This window comes from Ambystoma mexicanum, chromosome 1p (assembly GCF_040938575.1).
Source record: "Ambystoma mexicanum isolate Mex_15411 chromosome 1p, UKY_AmexF1_1, whole genome shotgun sequence".
Classification (NCBI taxonomy): domain Eukaryota; kingdom Metazoa; phylum Chordata; class Amphibia; order Caudata; family Ambystomatidae; genus Ambystoma; species Ambystoma mexicanum.
Window position 1 is genome coordinate 785,089,783 of NC_090921.1, and position 13,721 is coordinate 785,103,503.

Genomic DNA, 13,721 nt, shown 5'->3' on the forward strand with positions numbered 1-13,721 from the left:
AACAAATATGTAACCTCATCTTGTATAACTAGTATATGTTCCATTTCCATACACTTATGAACACTAAAACAAAATATCCCGAATAACTGCATAAAGTGTTTAGTTGAAATAGATTTAATTTAAAACGTGCCATTAAAATAGACTAGAAACCAGATACCGAGTTTGCTTTAAACTCTTTAGATACGAGTCTAAGCTGAAGTCCAGGTCGTCGCCGTGGTACTTGTTTTGAACGGTGACCTAACACAACTTCACCTCTTTTGCTGGTACAGTGCCACGACAAATAGAGGAGAGAGAAATTCTGAAAGCGTCATTAGGTCACTTCCGCTCATGAACAGCCGTGCTCATATATAGCTCCGACCACTTCCGGCCTCGCTCCTTTCCCGCAGCGGATGTATCTACGCAAACATGCCTGTAAGTGAGCGCGTGAGCGGAATTTCTAAGGACTCGCCATTCCCGTAAGGGCCGGCGGGTCCTCCGCGCTTGAGCTTTAGCTCCAGGAAGAGTGAGAGAAAGGTACACGTTGCAGTGGGAGATACAAGCGAGGAAAAGGCCAACATGGCGTATGCCCCAAAGCTGACAAGACGTCCGGTCTTTCCCCCCCTCTAACGTGTTCCTCCTGCCGACATTTTGTGGAATGGCAGCGGGGGTTGCTTCCTTTCCGCTCCCACGAGCTGTCCGATCTTTCCCATTATAACTGAAGATCGATGTGTATGCCTTTATCGGGCTCCGTGACTATCTTACGTTGGGTGGTATCTGCCAAAGTAACTGCTGACGTTCATCGGTGTTGTAGCATCTTGTAATCGGGACTGGCGTACTTTTCTTCTGTAGCAGCATCCTTCCTTTTCATCATAATTTCATCCGTGTTTGGTGGTACAGCAGACACTGCAGTGTTGACAACCCGTACTCTCTTACGTGTGACTACTGGGGCACTCGTGGAAGTTTGCTTTTCAACATGTGTCGACTTCCCGATCGCTGAGCCAATTGGACCCCCCCCCGCTACACAACCAGGCGTAGTTTAGGAGTGGCATGGCTGGGTTGCTGTCATTTGGATGACGGCGGCTTGCTCTGTGTGGGGTCCATCTGTGTAGTATGTTATTCTGTCTTCACCGCACTTTTTTTTTCTTCTATGGCAGCTCGCAAAAGATCTCTTGCATCCATCTCCCGAGGAGGAGAAAAGGAAACACAAGAAGAAGCGTCTGGTTCAGAGTCCAAACTCTTACTTCATGGATGTGAAGTGCCCAGGTATGTTTAATTTATGCATTGGGGCGAATGAAGTGACCATAATCTATGGGCACTCCCGTCCCCTGCACACCTGTAAATGGTGGCAATAATGCCCAGTGAGTTACTTCAAATGTTAAATTAATACATTATACTCACGATTCAGATAATACTTTAGTTAAGTGTGTATTGTCAAAATACACATATTTTTCACCATATTCATAGATCCAAAATAATTCCAATGATTTTTGGAGCATCAAGTTTACAATTGCAATGTTTCATACATGAGAAGATTTTTTTAAGTCAAAATTCGAAACAATCAAAAATAGAAACTCAACGTGTTTCGAGACCAGGTCTCTTCTTCAGGAGCAAACAAACATTTTTTACAATTCAAAATTATCTTCCTTGTGTTGTAATCGTGCATTAGTCTTAAGTCATAGTACTTCCGCGTTCCAACTTCACTGTTATCTTAATCACATGTCGCCAATGTGGAATAATGGTTATTACTGTTCAGTAGTGGAGATACTAAAGATGTTATGCAACATCTTTAGTATCTGCACTACTGAACATTAATGCATGGTTATGCATTACAACACAAAGAACATCATTTTGCTCCTGAAAGATCTGTTCTTGAAACGGGTCGAGTTTCTATTTTTGATTTGAAAAATCTTTTTTCATGTATGAAACATTGCAATTGTGAACTTGATCCAAAAATCATTTGGATTATTTTGGATCTATGAATATGGTGAAAAATGTGCATGTTGACGACAAACTTTTAACTAAACTATCTGAATCGTTAGTCTTCAAATGGACTGTTTTGTGGTTATGCTAAAATATACAATGTATTCAACATTTGAAGTAACTGACTTGACATTATTGCCAGTATTTACAGGTGTGCAGGGGGCAGGAGTGCCCATAGATTATGGTCACTTAATTTGCCTCAATTTTGACTCTTCTTTTTATCCCATGCACCCTTGATTACCTTAAATCACCACAGAGCCTTGATGGCTCTGAATGAGAGTTGGATATTGCTCTACAAAAATGGTGCTTGTTCTCTACTACTTGTGGTGGTCTTCGCAGGACTATTCATCACTGTTACCACTTGATTTAGCCCTTGTGTCTTTGAAAGCTATTGCACTGTACCATTTTAACGTTTTGTGTGAAGTTTAAGAAATAACATCAAAGTTGTAAAACTGCACCAAACAACTTGTAATGGGTTATGCATGCTAACTATTGAAAAGGAACTCTGAACTTTTTTTTTCAGACTAGTGTTGATGCATGGGGCGTTTTCTTAACATTGGTCAGATTGGAGAGGGGCAACATTTTTATATCGGGCACTCAATCCACTGTTCTCTTCCACAGGTTGCTACAAAATCACCACTGTTTTTAGCCATGCACAAACAGTGGTGCTCTGTGTTGGCTGCTCTACGGTTCTCTGCCAGCCCACGGGGGGTAAGGCGAGACTCACAGAAGGTAAGATGTCTCAAGTTAAATTTCAGCTTTTGCTGTATTCTTGTATCTGAACGTTTTTGTCATATAAGAACGTAAGTGGAGGATGGTAGCAACCCAATACCTACGTGGTGAGTTTTCATTCTAGCGGATGCTCTAAAGAGATCCTACACTCATGCCTACACTTTTGATCCTGTCTGTTTATGTGGATGCAGTGTGCAAATAAACATTTTCAGTTTTGGGGCTTTCCCAAGTGGCTGGGCGGGGTATGGTGGCGACTGGCATACATTGCATGCACTTTCAATTTTAGTGGCATGTTAAGCTGCTATGTACAAATCTGGTCTTTTTCCCTGTTGTCTGCATTGGGATCCATTGCTTTCCAATCACAGTATTGATCTAGCACACCAGCATCCAACTTTATTCCCACTCCCTCCGATTCTAATCTACTGCCGACTTCAATTGCCTCACTAAATTGGGCCTAATCTATCACCACCGACATCCCCATGGCCAATCTCGAATTTCCTCAGCGTCACTTAGTCTATCAGCTACAGCCAGACATCACTCTTGACAACTCAATCAATTTAGCAGCACGTTTTGACTCTTCCCTCAGACGCCTTTATAGCACTCCTTGCTTCCAGCTCGCACCTGGCCCAATGACCCCTTCGCAGGACCAAGCGAAAATCCTGCTTTCAAGCCCTCTTGACACCATTGACCCCTTCGAAATTGTTTTCACGGCATTAACAACCGACACTGTCCTGCCTGCTCCTCGTCACTGGTGCGAAATTCCCTTTATTTCCACTGCCTTGACGCTTTGCCCACAATGATGCTTTTAAGTCTGCCAGATCAGTTACACTGAGATTGTCATTCCATTGTCCTGAAAACGATCACTAGTCTGTCTGATTAAGCTCCTTCGCCAAAATAAAAAAAGCGACAGTCCTCTCCCGCCATACTCCTGCCCGTTCTCTGCTAACCCTTCTCTTGCTCCTTTTGCACCATCTCTGCCTCCTCTCCAATTGCTGATAACTGCCTGCTACAAAATAGCCCTACCCATACTTCAGAGATGACCAAACAACCATTCCTACAGACCTCACTCCTTCCCCAATGCTCCAAAATATTGAATTCAAATCAAAGAACTTTATTTTGGAACCACTTGATGATTCTACCAACTATTTAGGGGCCTGTCACATGTGTGAAAAACTGTAATTTTACTGTCTTTTCACTCCCGTTTCTAGACCTCCTAAAATTTGTAGTTACATCGATGTAGACCTCCTTACACACCAAATAGATAAGATTTGACATGTTTAAAACAAGCTAGCTGGGCTGAGCCATATGCTGGGTCCTTAGGACTAACTTAAACTAATGTGGAAAACCTGCTTTTCGAGGAAGATCTTAAATCTAATGCCTCGCTCGCTGGTCTAAAGAAATTATCCCTTTGAACTTTGTTTGTACGATCATACTTGAGCACCTACCACTGGTGGCTCAGTGCAGCGTTTTTACTTAATTTGCACTCTTGCTTTGTTCCTTTTTAGCTCTTAGCTCGCCTGGACTGTTCCAAGGCTTTGAATCCCAGCCCCCTTCCTCTTTGTCCCCTTGGGGCATTATGAAGAGGTTGAGTCACCTCCACAAAACAAATACATTTGAGGCCCATTGTGTCCTTTTAATGAGGTTTCTGGAGTACACTTTTACTGTAGACTAGGTTTTCCTTTTCCATACCTTTTGGCTCCATTGGTACTGCATTTTGCTTGGTGGCTTCTAGTTCTTCACACCTGCTTCCTGTAGGAGGAATAAAGGGGGTGGGGCAAAGTCCTTCTCGTTTGACTTTCATCACCACCTCTTTGCTGTTGATGCCCAAATCTGCTGATTTTCTTTCCTCCACCCTATCTCCTTGGGTGCAACATTTCAAGTCACTCGTTCCCATGTGTGAACGGAATTCAATGCATCTTCCGTTTGCTTAGCGCTAACTGACACTTTAAGCCCTAAATCCATTAGTAAAACGGAAGACCTATTGCATCCCATATTCCCATTTTAAACTAGTAATCGAAGTAATGCAACAGGAATTTCATTTGCAGTTTGCTTGCTCTTGCTACCTGTTTTTTTGTGACACGCTGGTGATGTACAATTTGTGGCTGGGTGAAGACTGTTTCACTGAGTCATCCTCACTAATCATATCCTGCGTAAATCACCTTTTGTGAACCTTTGTACTTGTGACATCACATAAAACGGACCACTACATGCTATGAGATGTATGCCAATTGGTTATAGCGATCAGTTGCCCCACTTGACCAAATTAGGCGATGCTAGGCAAATCACTTAAACCTACTTTTCATTGGCCACTCAAATTGACAGTATTGTGCTGTATTGCAGTCTCACTATTTTTAAGGCTACACTAAGACGCCCCAGCAACTTTATTCTACTTCCAACACTTCTCAAACAATACAGTAATATTTACTAAAGACTCAAATTAACAAACTTGTGACCAGATTGCATAGTTTGATCAAAACTGCATCGTTTGACTACTGATGTGATATTGTGCAAATCCCCCTGCTATAGACCATGGTTTTGGAGAGTAGGGCACTGAACCCTGTTCATCCCACTTCAAGCAGTGCATGGGCGCTTAAGCAAAGAATTGCGGTGGTCGAAAGAATTTGTGCACAGGAGCTAAAACTAGCTCATGGGTATCGGCCATCACCTAGTAGGCAGGAGCTGCTCTTGAAGAGCCGGGAGCTAGCACATAGCATGCCACAAGTCAAATTCTTACGTGACTGCTATTTTGTATGTTTTACACAATTGATTATGCTTTAAATGTCTTCTAGATGGGTCTAATCGTTAGTTTCACACATTCTCAGATGACTAAAGCCAATCCCACGTACATATGTTTGTATGCCACCAGTTTTCCTTAGCAGCCAAAGGTAGCTGCTGGTGTCAAGCTAACCAGGCTCTCCTGGGCTAGAAGCGGGAACTAAGTAGCTGCAATTTTGAACCCTGAATTGTGATAAGTGCTGGAACCATGGTGGATTCTGGTTAATTTGAACCCTCAGGAGAAAACAAGAACAAGGGGTATATGGGTGCACAGACAGGTTAAGTAAAGGTTTGAGAGTAGGATTGTGAATCCAAATGTGTCAACAAGGAATAGAGTTCAAATGTTCAAATTGGCTAACACGTAGTTTTATGGTGCAATCAGGCCCATCTTCAGGGGATAGACTTCATTTTTCATAAGCATAACCATTAGATCATAGCACAGTCTCTGTGGGGTAGTAGAGAAAGATTTTTCAGTAAAACTCTAATAAGTGTAAAGTCCAATAGTTAAGTACAAAGAGTCAAAGTCACTAACCTTGCTGATGAAAGAGTCGGGACACAGACAAGGAGTCCAAACAGGCACAATGGGTAGCAAGAAGCCACAGGTTGCTAAGGTATCTAGGGGGTAAGATCAAAGGACCAAACATTAAGGAAAGCAAAAAGGCTAAAAGTCTGTGTTTAGAAGAAAGCAGGATTAAGTGAACAGGCGGAAAAAAATAACACAAAACTAGGGGAGGTAAAACCAGTAACAGAGAGCCCATATATGCCGACCACATAGCCATCCGGTAAAACACAAACGTGGAAAGATTGCGATGTAACTATCGGGTAAAACACAAACGTGGAAAGATTGCGATGTAACTGTATATCCACTTGGAATGCGTGCATAACAAACGAGCATACTAGCACGATTCGAAAAGTCTCAGAGTAAGAAACGTGAACCGGGTGGTTCAGGGTGTAGGTCCCTCGAGAGGGAGACAGTAGCTTACCTGCGAGTGCAGGAGACGACAGGTCCTCTCGCTGCAGACGTGCGAGCAGAGTGACCGTTAGCAGGCAACAAAAGCGTTGTCATGGTAACCTCGCGCATGCGCGCGAGTGCACCATGGGGACGTCCATCTTCGTGTGGGAAGCTGAGTGTGGTGTTGCCATAGGGATATCAATAACAACTTAAAAGATATGCGGCCAGGAGGAAATGTGGGCCGGGCAGCAATGCTATGAGCAAGGTAGAGCGATACTATAAAGGGGTGTCTTAGAGGTAAGTGCATGGAAAATGAGTAAAGATAACGCGCGTGTGGGGGCAGCGACCATAGCTCAGGAGAACTACGGGGTGCCCCCACAGCGCGAAGGTGGGCAGAAAATGAAAAAAGAACTAAGGCCGCCAAGCAAAAGGTGTATAAGGCAGCTCATAAGTCTGGGTAAGGGCGGGGGTAGCAGGAGACCAAACAACTCGGGAGAAAACCAATGCTCAATAACAGTGGAATAAGGTATTAAGACCATGTGTGGTATTCTTGAAGGGAACAAAACAAGTACAATATCCAGAGGTGGGGAAGAAATAGAGGATACAGCAGAGGGGACACTGGCAGACAGGGCAACTGAACAAGAAACTGAAAGAATAAATGAAAGGATGGACACAGACCTGGAGGAACTTCAGTCATCGGGAGATAAAAAGAGCTGGACCAAGCTCAAGAGGGGTCATGGAGTAATAGAATCAGTAAAACAGTACGTCATACATGAAGCCCATGTGTAGATGGTACAAGCTGTTGCATTTGCAGTATAACATAAAAAAGAATGTAAGTAGCACTATTACAGTGACATATTTTTGCAAGCAGAGCATAGTGATTAACAATTTTCCAAATATGCAGTTACACAAAGCACGAGGTCGAATTCGGTATTCATGCCACGTGGGCTTAGAGTCCAGCAAGTCAATCCACAAAATTTCACCTAACAGTTTACGCTGTATATCGCCCCCCCCCTGCTTCCTGCTGTGATTTGCTCCAATATAACACATTTCAATTGTGCAATGGTGTGCCGTGCTTCAGAAAAATGTGATACTGGTGACTTGGGACTCTTGGTGCGGATATTTGATTTATGCTCAGACCATCTAATTTTAACTTTCCTTGTGGTCATGCCTACGTAGTATAACCCACATGGGCATTTTAATGCATAAGTAACATTTTGGGCATCACATGTGCATGAGTGTTTGAGAAAAATGGGTTTGCCAGAATGGGCGTGTGATATGCTGTTGCCTTTAATGATATTGCCGCAATGTTGGCAATTGTGACATGGGATGGTACCTTTAAACACTTTCTGTGGGCTAGACGATGGAATTCCAGCTTTGACCAGGCTCTTACGTAATGACCTACTATTTTTGTAGGCAAAAGTTGGAGGTTCATGAAACAGTTGCTGCAATTGAGGATCCATTCTAAACATGCTCCAGTTCTTTTTGATAACCCTTTTAATATTCATGCTCTGCATGGAATAGGTAGTCACGTAAACCAGTGCTTCGCCCGACTTGGGAGGTTTAGGAGTCAGTAATGTTTCTCTCTCAGTACTCTTGACTTTGTCTGCGACTTCTGTGATCTTCAATTGGTCGTACCCTCTCGATGTAAATTTCGTTTCTAAAAGTCGTGATTGTCGTTCATACTCGGTAGTCTCCGAGATTATTCTTCTGTAACGCAAAAATTGACTAAACGGGACGCTATCAACATATTTTTGGAATCTGGACCGGCCCGGAAGAAGAATTGCAAAGTTTCTACGGAATGATGAACTCGATTCATCCCTGCATTAAAGTTACCACTGAGACAAGTGACACTACCATCCACTTTTTGGATGTGGAGATTTATGCGAGTAACAACACTCTTGAAACAAGAATCTACACCAAGAAGACTGATAGGAATAGCCTGTGGCTGGCCACAAGCTTTCATCCTAAGAGAACTGTTGATAGCGTCCCGTTTAGTCAATTTTTGCGTTACAGAAGAATAATCTCGGAGACAACCGAGTATGAACGACAATCACGACTTTTAGACGTGACTACCTATTCCATGCAGAGCATGAAGATTAAAAGGGTTAGCAAAAAGAACTGGAGCATGTTTAGAATGGATCCTCAATTGCAGCAACTGTTTCATGAACCTCCAACTTTTGCCTACAGAAATAGTAGGTCATTACGTAAGAGCCTGGTCGAAGCTGAAATTCCATCGTCTAGCCCACAGAAAGTGTTTAAAGGTACCATCCCATGTCACAATTGCCAACATTGCGGCAATATCATTAAAGGCAACAGCATATCACACCCCCATTCTGGCAAACCCATTTTTCTCAAACACTCATGCACATGTGATGCCCAAAATGTTATTTATGCATTAAAATGCCCAATGTGGGTTATACTACGTAGGCATGACCACAAGGAAAGTTAAAATTAGATGGTCTGAGCATAAATCAAATATCCGCACCAAGAGTCCCAAGTCACCAGTATCACTACATTTTTCTGAAGCACGGGACACCATTGCACAGTTGAAATGTGTTATATTGGAGCAAATCGCAGCAGGAAGCAGGGGAGGCGATATACAGCGTAAACTGTTACGTGAAATTTTGTGGATTGACTTGCTGGACTCTTTAAGCCCACGTGGCATGAATACCGAATTCGACCTCATGTGCTTTGTGTAACTGCATATTTGGAAAATTGTTAATCACTATGCTCTGCTTGAAAAAATATGTCACTGTAATAGTGCTACTTACATTCTTTTTTTGTCTGTGGATATACTGCAAATCCAACAGCTTGTACCATCTACACATGGGCTTCATGTATGACGTTCTGTTTTACTGATTCTATCACTCCATGACTACTACTGCCCCCTCTTGAGCTTGGTCCAGCTCTTTTTATCTCCCGATGACTGAAGTTCCTCCAGGTCTGTGTCCATCCTTTCATTTATTCTTTCAGTTTCTTGTTCAGTTGCCCTGTCTGCCAGTGTCCCCTCTGCTGTATCCTCTATTTCTTCCCCGCCTCTGGATATTGTACTTGTTTTGTTCCCTTCCAAGCATGCCACGCATGGTCTTAATACCTTATTCCACTGTTATTGAGCATTGGTTTTCTCCCGAGTTTGGTCTCCTGCTACCCCCGCCCTTACCCAGACTTATGAGCTGCCTTATACACCTTTTGCTTGGCGGATTTTCTGCCCACCTTCGCGCCGTGGGGGCACCCCGTAGTTCTCCTGAGCTACGGTCGCTGCCCCCACGCGTGCGTTATCTTTACTCATTTTCCATGCACTTACCTCTAAGACACCCCTTTATAGTATCGCTCTACCTTGCTCATAGCATTGCTGCCCGGCCCACATTTCCTCGTGACCTCCTGGCCGCATATCTTTTAAGTTGTTATTGATATCTCTATGGCAACACCACACAACTTCCCACACCAAGATGGACGTCCCCATGTGCGTGAGGTTACCATGACAAAGCTTTTGTTGCCTGCTAACGGTCACTCTGCTCGCACGTCTGCAGCGAGAGGACCTGTTGTCTCCTGCACTCGCAGGTAAGCTACTGTCTCCCTCTCGAGGGACCTACACCCTGAACTACCCGGTTCACGTTTCTTACTCTAATGAGACTTTTTGAATCGTGCTAGTATGCTTGTTTGTTATGCACGCATTCCAAGTGGATATACAGTTACATCGCAATCTTTCCACGTTTGTTTTACCCGATGGCTGTGGTCGGCATATATGGGCTCTCCTCTGTTACTGGTTTTACGTCCCCTAGTTTGGTGTTATTTTTTTCCGCCTGTTCACTTAATCCTGCTTTCTTCTAAATACGGACTTTTAGCCTTTTTGCTTTCCTTAATGTTTGGTCCTTTGATCTTACCCGCTAGATACCTTAGCAACCTGTGGCTTCTTGCTACCCATTGTGCCTGTTTGGACTCCTTGTCTGTGTCCCGACTCTCATCAGCAAGGTTAGTGACTTTGACTCTTTGTACTTAACTATTGGACTTCACACTTATTATAGAGTTTTACTGAAAAATCTTTTTTCTCTACTACCCCACAGAGACTGTGCTATGATCTAATGGTTATGCTTATGAAAAATGAAGTCTATCCCCTGAAGATGGTTCTTTGAACCGAAACGCGTCGGCCTTATTTTGTTACATCTTAATATGAGATTTCATTTGTAAATTTTAATGGTTGAACCTATGCATTTCGAGCACTGTGAACTGTAACTGTTATACAGATTTGCATTTGTTACTCTATTAGAGCTGTTGTCCATCAACGCCTTTTTTTCTTATGTTATACTGAACATCCGTGGGTGCCCTTTTCCTATGCATAATAGAAAACACTGTTCTAGTTTTGTTTCACTCATGTGCGACTTGTTGGATTATGAAGATTAAAATCCAAAAGTTAGCTCTTATGTTTGGGTTCTGAGTGTTCCATTTACTTTGTTACTTGTAGTTACAATTCATTGTTATTAACGCTGCAAAATTGTGTAATTACATTTACCTTTGTAAACCAAAGTAAGCTAGGCGGTGTTTGTACACCGTAGAATTTATGCCTTTTTGGGTGTCAAATGTTTAAATTAATTTTGATTTAAAATAGAGGGATGGTATGTCCCTTTTGAGTGCATCTAGGCTTGCTGTGTAGCAATACTCAGCTTTGGATATGTTTAATTTCAACCCTCCCCAACTTTGGTTCCTGCCCCCTAGTTCCTCAGATTCTGCTGCTCCCCTCGTTGCAATGTCACCCAAAGGTAGTTCTGTGACAATTAAGTAACCTTACACTTTTCACCTACTAGCCATTAATTCGCCCTTTTTTCTTTTCCCTTCAACAGGATGCTCCTTCAGACGAAAACAGCACTAAGTGCCATCAGCATGCTGAGTGATGATGGGTAGGACTACCTGCACAGTCTGTGGCACAGAACGTCGGTCCAGGAGCAGAGCAGTGATCCGTGATGGAAAAGTGCAAAAATGGAGAAGGGACTATAAAATTTGAATGTTGGATGGAAATATTGGGCTCTCATACACTGTACCTGTAGCCTTATCCATCTGACTCAATAAATTTGGATATAAAACCCAGTCTGCAGTGATGGTTAGTGAGCGACATTGGTCCCTCAGTTTCTGCATCCAGTCTCGTTTGATCCATGAAGCGGTTTCTTCATTTGTAAGGAGGGTATCTCTTGCTACTAAAACTGAGTTTCCTAGTACATGTGTACCTTCTGCTTGATGTGTGTTGAGCTGATTGTGTTTTAGTACTGTTGGTGGTCACGCCTTAGTTATTTTCAGAGCACACAGCTCAGGAAACTTGCGAATGTGTCCAGTGTACCTGAACATGACCCGCCATCTAGGACAGGGCAGGGGATCCATTCATAACCAGGCCACCCCTTAACTGTGGTGGATACTTTAATCCTGCTTTTACTTCACTTTGTGAATCGTGCTGTGCCATGCTACTTGGCCATCGTCTATTGGACTGCTTGATTGTAGCACTTTCACTGTTGCCATATAATTTACTTAGTGGGGAAAGGAGGCTTACCCCTTGTCTTGCCCCTGCACCTTCATCTCCTTATAGATCATTTGGGATGGGGGCTTGTATATAGTACAAACTGTTCACTAGAAATATTGTGAAGTTTAAACTGTTGCACACAGTTCCTCAGTTTGTCCAAATGAAAGGGAATGTTATGATTTTAAATGGAGCCTGTTCTATCCCATTTTTAGGTTTTATTCTTCCGTTCGTTTTTGTGATTACTCTAATCGTAGTAACTGAGCAGAGGCACATGTCACAATCCTGAATTCGGGCATTAGATCAGTTGTCTTCAAACTTTTTTGGCCGGGGTCCCCTTAGCAAAATTTGGGCAGGCTGGGCCCCCTAAAAATGCCAAATGAACAGTGTTGCGTGCTGTCACCACACCCTACTTACAGTATAGCTCCTGGGCTCCCAACCTGCTCCCTCCGACTCATACCCAGTCCCTGGGCTCTCTCCACCCCATCCCACACCCCGGGGCTCTCCCCACCCTGTTCCCATGGACCCGCCCATCCTGCTGCCACCATAGTCCCTGGGGTCCCCCATCCTGTTCCCAACAGTGAAGAGGGCCAGTGGCTGCTGGTGATTAAGTGGAGGGGCATAACTATTTCCTCCAGATGCCATAGTGACCGAGCGCAGTGAGGCCAATCAAGGGAGTTTGGGGGGTTTCCTGCCCATGATTTTTTTTTAAATAATGGGTTAAAATATTGCATTGTAGAGCATACTTAAAAAAAATGGGTAAATAGCCAAACAGTTAGCAATTGGTGCTGGGTGACCCAGGTGGCAGGCATGACATTTTTTTAATGGACATCTATGACGGTAAAAATATACCATCCCTGTACCAACACAATCAACATGATTGTGTATGCAAGGCGCTAGGGTGCCAAGGGGAAAGCATGGTATTTGGACATCTGATAGAAATCCAGTAAAAATACCATCCCTGCCCCCTGGGATCCACGGCGCCTCAGCTTATTTTTGACAGGTGGGTAGGGGGATTGTGCAACAAAGGTAGACATTTTTAAAATGACTGTTGTACGACCCTCCTTCCCCACCCACCACTTGCCAAAATCAGCTCAACAGACTAAAACTAACACACATTCATACCATTCACACGAGCATCCATCACCATACACTCACTCATAACACAAGCATACACCATCCATACACGTTTAAATAAAAAAATGAACATAAACATACCTTCTGCATTGCCCTGCATGTGCTCCAGGCCGCTCTGGCCATATGTGCAAGGAGGCGCATGAGTCCCCGCTCAGACATGCAGTGCCTCAGCCAGAATTTCCAATTAGCGATGCAATGCGGGCGGAGCAAAACGACCCAACACTTACTTGGCCCAGTGCACATGTGCGGCTGGGGAACTGAACTGTCAAGGGAAAGTGTTTCCCTTTGACAGTTCAGCCAGCCCAAGAGCACTCGGTCAGCAGGAAAAAGCAACTGACTGAGTACTCAGTTTCACTGGGCGGGCTCCTTAGCTCCTCCATAATGGGTGAGAGGGTCACTGGGTTGGCTCGCCCTCGGATAAACAACCAGGCTTGGACTGTCTTATAGGGCAATGCCTGTAGCAAAAATGCTAGTGTGGGCCAGTCAAAATGGCCCACCTTTTTGGCCCTTGTGGGCCAGTTTGATTAGTTATTTCACTATGCAGTTACTTATTTTGACCATTGTTGCTGAATACTCCCGGGTAGTATTGAAACAGTCTTGACTAAAGGAATGAATATCCATTTACAACTGCGGGCCACTTTTTCATTGGTGCCTGAGACA

The 13,721-nt window shown here is 43.6% G+C and overlaps 1 protein-coding gene across 1 annotated transcript; it reads left to right on the forward strand.

The window, feature by feature from the left end:
• The first annotated feature begins 304 nt into the window (after positions 1-304).
• On the forward strand, positions 305-11,503 carry RPS27 (ribosomal protein S27). The gene is made up of 4 exons (XM_069651572.1): positions 305-411; positions 1,134-1,242; positions 2,581-2,691; positions 11,260-11,503. The coding sequence occupies exons 1-4, from the start codon at positions 406-408 to the stop codon at positions 11,286-11,288; spliced, it is 255 nt and encodes an 84-aa protein (XP_069507673.1). The 5' UTR covers positions 305-405; the 3' UTR covers positions 11,289-11,503.
• Positions 11,504-13,721: the final 2,218 nt, after the last annotated feature.